Genomic DNA, 15457 nt, shown 5'->3' with positions numbered 1-15457 from the left:
AAGATATGGAAACAATCTAAATGTCAACAGATGAATGGATAAAAAAATGTGATATACATTTATATTATATTAATTATTATATTATATTATATCATATTTAGTGATATATAATGTGATGCATAATTATATGTATATTATCTAGCTTAATACATAGTTACTTATTCATGACCAAAAAAGCTGAACTTAGAGAGTAGAATGGTGATTACCAGAGGCTCACATCTGAGGGGAAAGGAAAGATTTTTTGAAAACACAAAAAGAAGTCATGGGGCAACTGGGTGGCTCAATCTGACTCTCGATTTCACCTCAGGTCATGATCTCAGGGTTGTGAGATCGAGCCCTGCATCAGGCTCTGTGCTGGGCATGGAGCCTGCTTAAGATTCTCTCTCTCCCAGATTTTTGCAAATGTTTTGTCAGATAAAGGGTTAGTATCCAAAATCTATAAAGAACTTATCAAACTCAACACCCAAAGAACAAATAATCCAGTCAAGAAATGGGCAGAAGACATGAATAGATATTTCTGCAAAGAAGACATCCAAATGGCCGATAGACAAATGAAAAAATGCTCAACATCACTCAGCATCAGGGAAATACAAATCAAAACCCCACCTCACACCAGTCAGGATGGCTAAAATTAACAAGTCAGGAAATGACAGATGTTGGTGAGGCTGTGGAGAAAGGGGAACCCTCTTACACTGCTGGTGGGAATGCAAGCTGGTGCAGCCACTCTGGAAAACAGTATGGAGGTTCCTCAAGAAGTTGGAAATAGAGCTACCCTAGGACCCAGCAACTGCACTACTAGATATTTACCCCAAAGATAAAAATGTAGTGATCTGAAGGGGCACTTTCACCCCAATGTTTATAGCAGCAATGTCCACAATAGCCAAACTGTGGAAAGAGCCTAGATGGCCATCAACAGATGAATGGATAAAGAAGAAATATACACAACAGCATAATACTCAGCCATCAAAAAAATGAAATCTTGCCATTTGCAATGATGTGGTTGGAACTAAAGGGTATTATGCTGAGCAAATTAAATCAATCAGAGAAAGACAATTATCATATGATTTCACTCATATGTGCAATTTAAGAAACAAAACAGAGGCACATAAAGGAAGGGAGGGAAAAATAAAACAAGATGAAATCAGAGAGGGAGACAAATCATAAGAGACTCTTTTTTTATTTTTTTCAGAGTCCATAGTCTCTCATGGTTCGTCTCCCCCTCTGATTTCCCCTCCTTCATTTTTTCCCTTCCTACTATCTTCTTTTTTTTTTTCTTTTTTTAAACATATAATGTATTATTTGTTTCAGAGGTACAGGTCTGTGATTCATCAGTCTTACACAATTCACAGCGCTCACCATAGCATATACCCTCCCCAAAGTCAAGAGACTCTTATAGGAAACCAACTGAGGGTTGCTTGAGGGGAGGGGACTGGAAGGATGGGTTAACCCTTTGCCCCTCCTCCTCCCATAAAAAGACAAAAAGAAATCAAGAAAGGAGAATGGTGGTTGCCATTGTTGCAATGGTACAGAATTTCGGTTTTGCAAGATGAAAGAGTTCTGGAGACGGGCAGTTGCACAACAAAATAAATGTTCTCAATACTATTTAACTGTATAATTATTAAGATAGTAATTTTTATATTATGTGTGTTTTACCATAATAAAAAAGAAAATAAATAAATAACTATTGGATTATAGCCCAAAATATAAAATAAATATTCATGAGTCCACACTGATATAAATAAGTGATTAAACATATAAACAAATAAACAAATAGTGAGAAGGAAGAGATGAATTTCCTATACAGAAAATTCCAGATAATTTATGTTGATACTTCACCCTCAATGACAGGGAGCTTACTCCCCACTTCACACGGTGACCTCCTTCCAAACAACACACTATAGAAAGATGGGAGATGAGGGGTAGGCTGAGGAGCATTTAACTTTACAGTGGGAAAACCTGACACACACTACATCAGTCAGGAGATCAAAGTGATAAATCATGTTAGGAGTATGTACTTTTCATATAATGTGATGACAGTGGAACTTTGCCTCTGTACTTTTTCTCTTAAAAACCCACAACTTCAGTCTAATCATAAGAGAAACATCAGACAAACCCAAATTGAGAGAGTCTACAAAATAGCTCATCTGTACTCCGTCAAAATGGTCAATGTCACCAAAAACAATGGAAGTCTGAGACACTGTTAGTCATGAGGAGCCTAGGAGACAAGATGACTAATTATAGTGGAGTATCTTAGGTGGGATCCTGGAACAGAAAAAGACATTAGGTTAAAACTAAGGAAATTAGAGTAAATCTCGAACCTTAGTTAATATATCAATATTGTTTTGTTAATTGTAATAAATGAACCATATCCACGTAAAAATGTTAATAATATGAGAAACTGGGTGTGGAGTATATGGGAACTCTATTCTACAGAGAGAACATCCAGGAAGGGACCAGAACCCAGCCAAAGCCCCAAAGCCTCGTATCTTCCCAGAGCCATCCCCAAAGTGAGGAGATGAGAGGAGCTCCGGAGGTGCTGGACTGAGCTTGGCCAGAGGCTAGGATTGGGCCTGGTGTGTGGTGTAAGGCAGTGCTGAACTGAGGTGGACAGATCCTCCTTCCTCCAACCAGATTAACTTGTCCCTGCTCATGATCAGCAATTGACAAGCTTTACTTTCAGGTGCAAGAGTGAAGTTGTTTTGGTTTGGTATTGGTTTGGTTTCCTTTTAAGGAGCTGGTGAATACATTGGGTGGTTTGAGGAGCAGGGTTAAAGATGTCTTTCCTCCTTTGGGAATTGACCAAGAGAGTCTGTTGCAACCATTGACCCACACACAGGTTTTTATATGGTGAGAGACAGAGGAGAAAAGACAAAGAGAATACAGGATCCAAGGACTTCCAGGATTTATTCTGTATTATTGTACACACTCACAGATTCAACTATAATACTGGGGATGAAGTCAGAGTTAGTATGGTAACTGTCTCCTTAGGCAGAGGATTTGGCCACCTGAGGTTGGGGCCGAGTTCATTAGGGGTGGTTGCTGAACAATAACTTCCCCTTCCCCCAGCCCCATCAAAGAAACAGAAGGACAGGGTCAGGCAGGTTCACAGATGAGGCAGGCCACCCAGGCTGGGGACCTGAAATTAGTGAGGCCACTGGCTCTCTCTTCACTTGTGTGGGATGGCCTGAGAGCCTCTGGGATACTGGGGGCGCTTACTTATGTTTTGGGGGGCCATACAGCTCCTGCTTCTGCTGTTGCTGCTCTGTGAGGGGTAAGACTTCTCCCTTCGGTGACTGAACTGGCTGGGTCTCTTGGACCTGGCCAGGAACTGGGACAAATGCAGGCCACTCCACCTGCCCCTCCTGCTGCTCTGCTGGCTCTGGTGGCTGCTCCTGCTGTTCCAGCGGCTGCTCCTGCTGTTCCAGCAGCTGCTCTTCTTTCTTTTCCAATTGCTCATTTCTCTTTGTTAGCTCTTGATCCAGTTGCTGGTCCAAGAGCTTCTTTTCCTGTTCCAGCTGTTCCTTTTGCTGCTGCTCCCTTTGTGCTTTCACCTGCTCCAGCTGCTGCTCCAGATTTTTTGCTTCCTGATGTTCCTCACACTGTTCCTCTTGCTGCTGCTGCTGTATTTTCTGCTCCTTTGGCTCCTCCTTCTGCTCTTCCAGATGCTGTCCCAAGTGCAGTTCCTGCTCCTGTTGCTCCTGCTGCTGCTGTTCCAGATGCAGTTCCTGCTCCTGTGACTCTTTCTGCTGCTGTTCCAGATGCTGTTCCTGCTCCTGTAGCTCCTGCTGCTGCTGTTCCAGATGCTGTTCCAGGCACAGTTCCTGCTCCTGTGATTCTTGTTGCTGCTGCTGTTGCTGCTGTTCCAGGCACAGTTCCTGCTCCTGTGATTCTTGTTGCTGCTGCTGTTGCTGCTGTTCCAGATGCTGTTCCTGCTGCTGTGGCTCACATTGTTGCTCGGGAACCTCCTTCACAAGAGTTGTGTGTTTCTCCCCATGCTCCAGAGGGACCTCCCCCAGGAGCTTGGAGGGCACCTTCTGGCACAGGGCCGGTAGTGAAGTTGGTTGCTTCACTTGCTCCTGCTGGGTATCGATGGGAGAAGAAACAGGCTTGAGGGGTTCCTGATTGAGGGCAGGAGGCAGGGTCACTGGCAGAGTGTGTTGCTGGGACATCCTGGAAGCTGCTTTAGATCAACCTGAAAAACAGAAGGGGTCAGAAGGGTGACTGAAGGCAGAGGGAGTGGATGAATCCCCAGAATCTGCAGAAGGGCCTGGTTTCTCAGCATCCCTTCTCTTTCCTTGGGTTGGGGCTCTCCTACCCACTCTGGGCTGTGTTCCCCAGATGCAGCAGAGTGAAGGGGAGGAGCCTTTTGTTCCTAGAAAGAGCCAACGAAGAGGTCTGTCTTCAGAGTTACTGGGTGCCATTTCTTGCCTAATCCTTGCCTCTGCCCCTACTTCTGACCTCTACTGACCAAGAAGGAGAGATGAGTTCTGGGGTTCTGATGGGAAGAGGTGAAGCCCTAGGAAAAGAGGAGTACTCCTGGAGGACTCCTGAGTCCTAGAAAATCAGTGGTCCATGGCACATACCCTGGACTACTCACACAACATAGTATCAGCTTAAGTTGTCCCACTGAAAGGTTGTATGTTTCTGAGCAGGTCACTTAATCCTGCTGGGCCTCAGATTTCTCCTCTATAAAATTAGCAGATTGGCTTGTTCAACTCCAGGGGTTTCTTTCATGACCTTCAGAGGTTTAGCTGCAGCCCTGGCGCTTGGGGGATGGGGTAGGGGAGGGGCTGGAAGGTTGCTGGGGAGCGAAGCCAGTTCTTTCAAGTCTTGCACTTCTAAGTTGGATTTTCCAGCTTCTGCTTTGCCTGGGTTTCTCCAAATAGAAGATTTTCCCCATTTTGCCATTCTCCCTTCTGCAGTACAATAAGAGTTACATGCATTTCCCTCAAACCCCTGCCCCCTAAAGAAGGCACAATCATGGTCAGCCCAAATCAAACAGTTTCAGGGAAGAAATTGACTGTACTCCCCCTCATCCCCATCTTACCTCTTCTCTCTCTCTCTCTCTCACACACACACACACACACACACTCCAAAACATCAAACCAAGGAAAGATGGGACAGGAGGGGAGGGGATTGCTCTCTCTTCTGTGTTTCCATGCCATGACATATGTACTTCAGCACAGTGACCTGAGTCCTCCTCGAAAGACAGGTAGTCCAGTTGAATCCAGCCTGAGAGTGATCCATGCACCTGCCCAGGCTGGCCATCCTAGCCACATTCTAGTGTGCTGGATGCCCCTGGTGCCAGCCCCAGTCCTCTCAGCTAATACTTACCAGACTCACAGTGGAGACAGCTGCAAAGGCCTCTAGTGGAGTTCTGAGCTGAACAGGGGCCAGGGTGCCCTTTATATTGTTCCCCAGCCCAACCTCCTTCCCTGGTTGAAGGAGATGGACTGGTTTCACCACTCAAGTTGGTCAACTTCCTTCAGCCACTTTCTGACTCATCACAGGCATCTGAAGCAGAAAACCCCTCAGGGCCCCTTTTCATGGAGACACACAGAGAGCTCTGGGGGCTCCATCACTCCTGTGATACTCATCTGACCTGGGCATGGGAAGGTGAGGGAAGCATCTTGGGAAACTTGTCCTCTTTTCCTATTGCTTTGTGACCTCAGCCAAGCCTTTTCTCTGAATCTTAATTTCTTCACTTGTAAAACAAGGTCATTCTGATAATTAGGCCTGGAGATTCATTTCCAAGGGCATGGAATAGAAAGTTATATGTTTCTATGGGATGTTCAGGCTAGGGTATGTGGTGTCAAGGTGGGAAGAATCACATCTCATGAAGGGATGGGGTTGCTGGGGATTCTCGTGGCCACTAGCCCACAGTCCATCTGCTCTCAGGACATATCTATAACTCCATTCTGTATGGAAATAAATCCTGTCCTGAGGGGGTCAGACTTTAGACCAGAAGGGTCAAGTAGAAGGCTTGTAGGGGTCTTCTGCTGTGAGCTAGGGGCTGCCTACGTCCCATGCCCAAGTTTGTAGTTACAGAAGTTCTCAAGAAAGCCATGCTCATAAATATTCCAAAGCATGGACCACTCACACAAAGAAACAGGTATTAAATATGAAATATATAATATAATAAATATTACTTTTTATTGTTTTTTTCTATAATTTTCTTAGAGTGCATAAAGGTATAAAGATCAAAACCAAATCATCCATTGCTTTCTCCAAATCATTCTCTAAAAATAGCTTAAGCAGCTCTACAGGGTCGGGGTTGGAGCTTATCCCTCTTCAATGCCAAAAGTGACCAAGCTCATCTGGAATCCAAATTCACTGCCATAGTTTCAAAGACCCTCACTAGGTTTCCTCAGTTCATAGGACAAGTCCAGGGTTTCCCACCTCAGGGCTTGGTGTCTGCTCTCTCTTGGCCGATTGGCTTCTGCAGGGTTCCTGGCTCTCTGTATCTTTTGGCTTCCGATAAGTGCTGGGGTCTGCCGGAGAGCCTTCCTTGACTCCTTACCTAGAGGCTTATCTTCTGGTTCACTTCATTGCACTGATAACAGTTGAGAGCCCTTTTTGCATTTGTTCACTTGTTTCTTTTTTGTCTTTCCATTGGAAAATAAGCTCCATAAAGAGGGGTTTTGCCTGCTGTGTTTTCTACCATGTTCCCAGAATTTATCATAACCACCACATATACAAAGTGCTCTATAAATATTAGTTGAAGGAATGAATGAATGGTGAATCTCAGCACCTGGAGATAATATACTATTAAACATTTTAGCATAGTGCATGTGCATGTGTATATGAACAAAATCAAATTGTGACTTTGCCTTTCTTTTTAATGATTGGGTAATAGCTTATTTTGTAGACATCATTTATTTAAACTCTCATCTTTACAACCTAATCAAAAGGAAATTTTAGAATAATATGAAGGCAAATACTCATTTCTGGGGCTAATTTTGAGGAGTGTCCTGATTCCCAATGGTTTCCTGATAGGCACCTCCCTCCCAGCCCCAAATAGATCTATTTATAGTGTTAATTTTGCCATATGCCTGGGGCCCAGTCTGAAAAGACAGGAGCATTCCCTTCTCTGGAATACTACCCTCTACCCTTGCCCAGTCTGTTCCCTGAACCCACCCAGGACCTCACACTGCCCTCCCTGTAGCACAGGAATAAGCTATCTTCTGAGGTAGGGAAAGCCCTCTTCACACCCTCTGCTTTCCCCCTCCCCCATGAAGAACTAACCAAGCATCCTCACATGGACACCCATGACTTGCACTCAGATGCTGACCTCACATGGGAGGAATCTGCCTCTCCCCAGCCCATGACAGTCAGTCCCAGGGCAGCAGAGCAGTCCCTGCTCAAGGAAGTCACACCGGTCTTACGGGTTTCTAGGGGCTCTTATCTGCCAGATCTGCCTCCCGCCCTCTGATTCACAGCATAATGAGAGCTTTGGGGGGAAGACAGTGTATGTGAACCTTTGGCCACTCGGCAAATCTAGGGTGTGGGGAGAAGGGTGGAGTGGGGAGCTGAGGTTGTATGTGTGTGCAGGGGAGGGGTTGGAGAAGCCCCAGCATTTTAGGGGCTCAGAGGCCCCATGCTCTGCCCTCAGATTGCCCCATTTAGGGGACAGAGATGCATGTATATGGGGGAGATTCTCTCAATGTCTGTGTGAGTGATCTCATAGGCCCCGGGTGCACATGATGAGTCTGGGTAACTGTCCAGCCCCCGCCCAGTGTAATGAAGATGAGCTCATATCCCATGACACATGGCAGAGGCCTTGACCCTAGCTCTTCCCTAACCCAGGGAGGCCCTGGATATTTCTCTTGCAGAGGCAGAAACTGGCTGGGTTCTCTTTTTCTCCGAGTGAGACAATCCATTTGAACTATTGCCTAGATGGGGGGTGGGGAGGGAGGAGCATTGGTTACTGCATTTCACTGCCTTGCAGGGAGGATGTCAAGGATAGCTCTTAGTAAGCTGGCAGTATGGGGTAATGGCAGAGGGTCCTAGGAAGGTGACTTGGACCAGGAGGTCCTGTGTTCCCATCTTAGGTATCCATGCCTAAACTGTTTCTTGGTGAGGCAATGCCCCCACTCTCTGAAGCCGTTAACTTGTCCTTCCTCCCCATAGGCCTCCTCCTCTGACCAGGTCACTGCCACTGACATCATCTCCCAATCTGCAACCCTCAGTGATAGGCTCCCCACATGCCCTGAATCCTCCTTGTTCACCTTCACAGCCTCCTGAACCTGACCTCCACTCCTCATTCACCTCTTGAGCCCATCTGCTGCTCTGGGAGGGAATAAGGCAAGGAAGGGAGATAAGACCAACAAAGGGCCAAGAGGCTGATTCTTCCTCCCTGGGCTTCTGGGCTGGTTAGGGTGATGTGTTCCATTTGCCTCTGTTTGTCTTCCTCTGGCTTCCCCTCTTTGTCCTGTGGGATTGCTGGTTCCCACGTTCAGTCCCCAGTGCTGATTGCTGTAGAAAACCAGTCACAGCTCTGCTCTTGGAACAGCAAGAGGAGCAAAGGCATGAAAGGCTATCAGTAGTGGAGGAAAGGAGATGCTCAGTGCCCTCCCCCTCCAGGTGACAGGGTGTCCTACCGCCTGGGCTCACTATTTGGGCAATCACATTCTTTGTAGTTGAATCTCTGCACCAGAATACAGCAGCATGCCTGAACTGAGGGGACTTAATGCATGGGGAAGGCCTTATCTAGTGCCTGGTGCATAGGAGCTTCCTAACACAGCCTGGTGCTTGCAAGGCATCCAAGCCCCTGTAGTGACAAGTGGGCACTGAAGTCTGGAGAGGAGATATGAGTTGCCCAAGGACCTACAGAAAGTCTGCAATTGAGCTGAGCTGGAAACCACATGATCCTGATCTCCATGCAGTGGACTCCCTTCCCCAGCAGGCTGCCTCCCCAGGTGCCCGAGTGTCTCATAGCAGTGACACATTGCATGAGGTAACCTCAGATATCTTCCAACTCCATGAGTCAGCTATTTAGTGACTGACCCCATTGTGGTCAGTTCTAGGTTTTCTGGAAGAAGGGCTAGTCTTCTCTGGCTAGATTCAGCCAAAATGTTCTTGGGTTGACCCTCATTAGTCCTGGGAATAGAAAACTCTACTTTCTGGCTGGTGCTGGTGTTTATTTTAGCTTAATCCAACCAGGAGGATGTTACTGTTCAAGGTTGGGCACTGGCCTTGGAATAAGACAGGCCCAGGTTTGAATCTTACTGTACCTCTTGTTATCTGGACAAGTCAGATTAACTCTATGGTCCTTAGTTTCTTTGTTTATAAAATGGGGATACAAATACCTCCTTCTATTCCTGTAAGGATTTGGTGAGGTAATACATGTGGTTAGCACATAGACTGTACTCAAACTGACTTTTTTATTGTTGAGAGTCATGGCCAATATTTGCTGGTGGAATGGAGTGTGTTACTGGCCTACATATAGAGTTTAAAGGATGCAAGGTATTAAAAAACCTTCAGCTTTAAGTTTCTCATTTTGCCAATGGGAAGCCTGAAGCCCCAAAGTCCCATAGTACATGGGAGTAGAGTGGAGACAGAAGCCAGATCTGATTTCCCATTTACTCCTTCTGGATGGCCTGCTCCTGAGCCTCAGGCAGTACTTCAGCTCAGCCTAGGAGACTGTCTCCCTTGTGCGCATGAGGCCCCGTGAAGACTGATTGTGTTCCCTCATGCTTGGCTCACTGAGGAATCCAAATGGGATTGCATTCCTAAGGCATGATGGCTCCTGGAGGGGCCTGGGGCCCCATGTGGGCAGGAGAGAGGCAGCCATTTGAGTCTAACCTTGATGTGGACAAAAAAGGAATCCAGGTGACAGCTGAGGAGTATACAGGCAGCCCCATGGGGCCAGAGATGGATGCCAAGGTCTCTGCCCACCACAGAGAATGCAGATAATGGGCAAAAACACTTGGGGTAAGACTTCACCCAGGCTGTGTGCAGGATCTGAAAGCAGCGCCTAGAAGAGCATATCTGGTAGAAGGCAGACAAGAAGAATGACAAGGCCACAGGTGGAGTGAATAAGGAGGGACATCACAGAGCAGAGACAAGAGGCAGGTGCAGAACAAAAAGGGAGAGAGGGACAAAGTCCAGCTGTGCAGTCTACGAAGAAGGGTTGCCAGTGGTCAGACAAGTCAAAGGAGGCAGGGACACCTCAGGACTTGGCCAACCTCCTGGTTTTACACTCTCCATCACTCTGTCTCCCCTGCTAATTAGGGAGTGGTGGGGGGTGGGGACACCTGACCCTGCATCAGCTGCCTCCTGAGAGGAGTATTTGCTCTTAAAATGACTTTTGAACTGGTTTACATGCATATGGAGTACATGCATGCACATGTGTGTGTGTAGGAGTGTGTGTGAGTGTGTGCAGTTTTGTGTGGTGGGGGTGGCCTGGCAACATATCTGGTCCTGAAGGAGAGGCTTTCACCAGGAGGAGTTAGTGCTTGCATTTCCTTGCCTCTCTTGGGTCCTACTGAGCTCCTGTGAGCAGCCCCAGCATGGCCTCTTTCTAACCTCCTTTATAATCTGTGTTTGTGGACAGTTTGTCGTGAAGCTGTCCAACTGCTTTAGGCCTCCAGATGGGTTGGTGTGGTCCAGACTATAAAACAGTGCCCAGTCTGTCCTCCCTGAAACGTGCCTGCCTGCTTCCTATCTCCAGCAAACCAGGCCACGGTGCAGAGTCAGGGCAAGTGATGACATCTGGGGCCCCAGATAGGCCAGTGTACCAGTGAGAGCCTTGGCTTGCCCCCCGACCCTCCCAGTCAGTCAGGAAGATACAACTGGTGACCTCAGCAAACCCTAGGTTTAGGGGGAATTTCCTGCTTCTGCTCTCAGGAAAGTCCCATCTGATGGAGCAACAGGTATAGAAACTGAGAGATGGGTGTGCTTCGATGCCATGCCATGTGAGCACTCAGCTACCTGGCCTGTGCATGGATGCAAGTGAGAACAGAGCAGGGCTGCAAGAGTCTCCCTGGGGAGAATGCAAAGGAAACAAACCTGCAAAGCCTGCTGTTTATGAAACATAGTGCTAAATACTCCTCATCCTCTAACTTAATCCTCTGCATGACACAGATGAGGGACTGAGACAGAGTAGTGTAACAACTGACCAGTGGTCCCGCAGCCAGCAAGTGCATCAAGCAGGGAGTCTCTGTTCCCAGGCCAACTTCTCTCTCCACCACTGATGACAGAGATGCCCATTGAATGGGATAGATATGGGAGTCCTGTTCATCCCCACGGTTGTCACAGAGGAAGGCCAGAGAGCTGCAAAGTGTAGACAGGGAAGATGGAAACTGCAGGAGTGTTATTTTCCTGCCACTCAGGTTTTACTAGAAAGCCTGCTTAGTGTGGGATGGGGGCAGGAAGGGGAGAGAGAGGTCAGAGGGCTTTGGGCGAGAAAAGCAGGTCCAGGGCTTCTCCTTTCAGGCAAGTTCTTGCTTGCTGGGCTTCAGCCTTGCCCTCCTATTTCCCCTGTGCCCTGGCCTCTGCTGCTTCTCCCAGGAGCCTCTGGCCTCTGTCACCCCAGAGCCACCTCCCTCCCCAGTGAAGGATCCAGGTCTAAGAGATCTGGTGCTGGAGGGGCCTTCACAGTAGCGAGTCCAGCCCTGGTTTGGAAAGAATGACACAGTCTAGAGAGAGGCAGGATCATACTGGGGGGTCAGTGGCAGGGTTGGGACAGGCCCAGCTCTCCTGAGTTCACTTTTACTCATCTTTATGCCTTTGTGCATTCCATTCTCTCTGCTGATATACCTTTTTCACCTTCTGCCTTATTGTTTTTTTCATCCAACTGCTATTTATTGAGAGCTTCCCATGAGCCCATGTTCTATTTACCAGGGTCACAGCATTGAACAAAACAGGTGAATATCTCCACCCTCCTAAAGCTGTCATTCCAGTGCAGGAGGCAGACAAAGACAATAAACATATACCCAGAAAATAAAGCATGTTAGAAATACTGTGTAGAAAAATAGGGCAAGAAAGAGGTGTGTGGAGCACTAGGGAAGGGGATGTGGTTTATTTTAAATGGAGTAATCAGGAGAGACTCACAGCAAGAACCTGAGGAAAATGACATCAGTGTGAGGGTAAGTGGGGAGAGGGAAACAGCAGGGGCCATGTCCCTAAGGCAGGAGTTTGCCTGGCATGTTCTGGAACCAGTATCTGGCAGGTCTGTATCTGGGCATGTGTGAGCAAGGGACAGAGAGGTAAGAGATGAGGGTGCAGGAGTAGGTGATGGTGGGTAATGCAGGAAATCATGCAGCAGCTTGGGCTTTCATGGTGAATGAGATGAAAAGCCACAGGAGAGTGCTGTACAGAGCAAGGGCATTATCTGGCTTACTTTGAAAGCGGTCTCCCTGGTAAGGATGGGAGCAGGTAGAACTATATGAGGCAGTTGTATTAATTTAGTAATGGCTTGGAACTAGGGGGATAGCAGTAGAGGCAGGGAGAAGTGGTCAGATTACAGATGTGTTTTAACAATGGAATCAGTAAGATTCTCTAACAAATTAGATAAAAGGTACAGATGCGGGGCACCTGGGTGGCTCAGTTGGTTAAGTGTCTGCCTTCAGCTCAGGTCATGATCCTAGAGTCCTGGGATTGAGTTCTGCATCAAGCTCCACATCGGGCTCCCTGCTCAGTGGGGAGCCTGTTTCTCCCTCTGCCTGCCGCTCCCCCTGCTTGTGCGCGTGCTCTCTCTCTCTCTCTGTCAAATAAATAAAAAAAGGTATAGATGGGAACAAACAGTGACTCAAAAGTTCTTGGTCTGAATGACTGTAAGGATGGAGCTGTCATTCACAGTGATAGGGAAAACCACAAGTTTTGTGGAAAAGATTGATAGTGAGCGCTTTGGGGCATGTCAAGTTTGGGATGCCCATTAGACATCCAAGTAGACAGATATACCAGTCTTGAGTTCAGAACAAGGGTTCATGCAATGGTTGTAAGTTTGGAATCATCAGCGTATAAATGGCATTTAAATCACGAGCCAGGATGAGATCATCATGGGAATGAATACAGACAGAAAAGAGGAGAGGCTCAAGGACAGTCCCCTGAATCATTCCAATATTAAGTGGTCAGATGAGAAGGAACAAGTGAAGAAGACTGAAGAAAACTGGGGAAGAGTGGCCAGTGGAGTAAGACATGTGCCAGGAGAATGGGATCTGCCCATTCCCCATGTGGAGATGTGACCATGGAGGGGAATGGATACCTGGGGAAACACTGTACAAATGAGGACTGAGAATGCCCACAGAGCTGGGCAACATGGAGTCTGTTGGCAACCTTGACAAGGCAGCCACAGGCAGCAGTGAGGATGAAAGCCAGATTGCAGTGGCTTCAAGAGCAAAGGAGAAGAGGGAGCTTGAGAACAGTGAGCATAGACAGTATTTCCAAAAAATGTTGTAGTGAGAAGATGAATGGGGTACCAGCCAGTGCTGACTCCCTTCCTCCAGCTTCTAAACCCCATGCCTGACTTTACCCTTCCTCTGCTGGGGAGCTGTCACTCACAGACCACAGTCCATGAGGCCCTGGCTGTGCTACAGCCCATGTGCATTTCAGCCCTTCACCCACTCCCCAATTCCTACTTGTGGAGGGCTTGCGTGGAGCCTGGGACTTTCCCACTTGCTCCCTATTCCTGAGGACCTCTTCTGAAGATGTCCCCACAACCTACTTCTACCTCTACTCAAAATATCACCTCCCTGGGGCGCCTGGGTGGCTCAGTTGGTTAAGCGACTGCCTTCGGCTCAGGTCATGATCCTGGAGTCCCTGGATCGAGTCCCGCATCGGGCTCCCTGCTCAGCAGGGAGTCTGCCTCATCCTCTGACCCTATCCCCTCTCATGTGTTCTCTCTCTCTCATTCTCTCTCTCTCTCAAATAAATAAATAAAATCTTTAAAAAAAAAAAAATCACCTCCCTGAGAAAGCGCCTCCTACTCTACTTAAAAGAGATCACTCAGTGCACCATACTATCTGTCTCATTACAGCTCTCATTGTTTTTTGAACTTACACTATTATCTATGTGCTTGTTTCACTAAAATGCAAGTTCAGGAGAGTGGGGCTCCTGACTGTGTGGGCTTTCCAATTTCTCCAGCACCTAGGACCATGCTTGGTGCACAGTCCCACATGTCCATCACCTTCCTAAATACTTCTTGAGAGAATGAATCTACTCATGTTAAAAAGAGGTACATGTACTTTCCCATAAATAAACTTAACATCTAATATCTGCTCACCATTCCTGATGACAAAAAACTTCATGTGTTCAAAATCTGATAAACTAAGGCAAGTCTGGTTTAACCTCAGGCAATGTAGGATCTCCTCCCCCACTCCTGCTCTTACCCATCAGATTTATTTAAGCCTGCTTTCTGGAAGGTATAGGTTTTTAGAAGTCTGCCACAAATCCCAAAAGCTTACTTAGAAACTTAATAACATTTTTTTTGAGGTTCTAGCCCTAGACCCTCACCTGGAGTGTGTGCTACCAACCAGAGGGGGTGCTCTGTGGGAGAGAAAGGATGGGGTTGCAAAATTCTGCACCTCCTCCATGCTGTTTCTCCTTTGTTGGGCAGTGCTGGCATTTATTTGGTGCTCAGACAAATGACTGGTAAAATAGAGTAAACTGCCATGTCTGGTGAAGATATGGTAAGAAAGAACAGATTTACCTCTCTACCTTAAAAAGAATTAAAAAAGAAAAAAAGACACAATACATGAGACAATGGTTTTTAAAATACTAGGCACATCAGGCAATGAAGGAAAAATAAAGACTTTTTCAGAACTTAAAGTTGAAATAATTTAACACCAGCAGACTCTGAACTATGAGAAATGTTAAAGCTTCACGATGAAGGAAAGTGACATAAAATGGAATTATGTATCCACACAGAGGAAGAAAGAGTCCTGTAAATGGCAACTACCTAGATAAAAACAAAAGAGTTTTGCTTACTGTTTAAACCTACTTAAAGAGTAGATGATTATTTAATGCAAAATTGAGAGCAATGCATTATGAGAATATAATATGTATATGAATAACATGTAGAAGAGAAATGTATCACACCACTAGCACAGGGGTCAGAGGGAAAGGGAATCACATTGTTTATAGATTCTTATACTGCCAGGGGAGGGGTATAATGTGAAGGCAGGCTGTGCTGAGTTAAAGATCCATCCCATAAATTCTAACGTAACCACCAAAATCACACAGTGAAGAGTTGTAGAGACTAAATCAACAATGGGGATTAACTGGGATTATGTAAAAGACTCAGTGCAAAAGAAAACAAAAAATAGGTAAGACACAGTAAACAAGTATTGGGACGTTAGATTTAAACTCAACCATATCAGTAATCACATTACAAGCGCTGATCTAAATACTCTGACTAAAAGGCAGAGATTGTCAGATTGAATTTTAAAGACTCGACTATATATTATCTGGAAGGAATCCATTTTAAATATAAAGACACAGATTAAAGGTAAAGTGA

General features: G+C 46.4%; 1 protein-coding gene across 1 annotated transcript; it reads right to left on the bottom strand.

Annotated features, from left to right (window-relative positions):
- Nucleotides 1–2891: 2891 nt before the first annotated feature.
- On the bottom strand, nucleotides 2892–5399 carry IVL (involucrin). The gene is made up of 2 exons (XM_044914200.1): nucleotides 5335–5399; nucleotides 2892–4192 (listed from the first exon to the last, which is right to left on the bottom strand). The coding sequence occupies exon 2, from the start codon at nucleotides 4167–4169 to the stop codon at nucleotides 3213–3215; it is 957 nt and encodes a 318-aa protein (XP_044770135.1). The 5' UTR covers nucleotides 4170–4192; nucleotides 5335–5399; the 3' UTR covers nucleotides 2892–3212.
- Nucleotides 5400–15457: the final 10058 nt, after the last annotated feature.

This window comes from Neomonachus schauinslandi, chromosome 4 (genome assembly GCF_002201575.2).
Source record: "Neomonachus schauinslandi chromosome 4, ASM220157v2, whole genome shotgun sequence".
Taxonomy (NCBI): Eukaryota; Metazoa; Chordata; class Mammalia; order Carnivora; family Phocidae; genus Neomonachus; species Neomonachus schauinslandi.
This window is presented reverse-complemented; position numbering and strand designations above follow the sequence as displayed.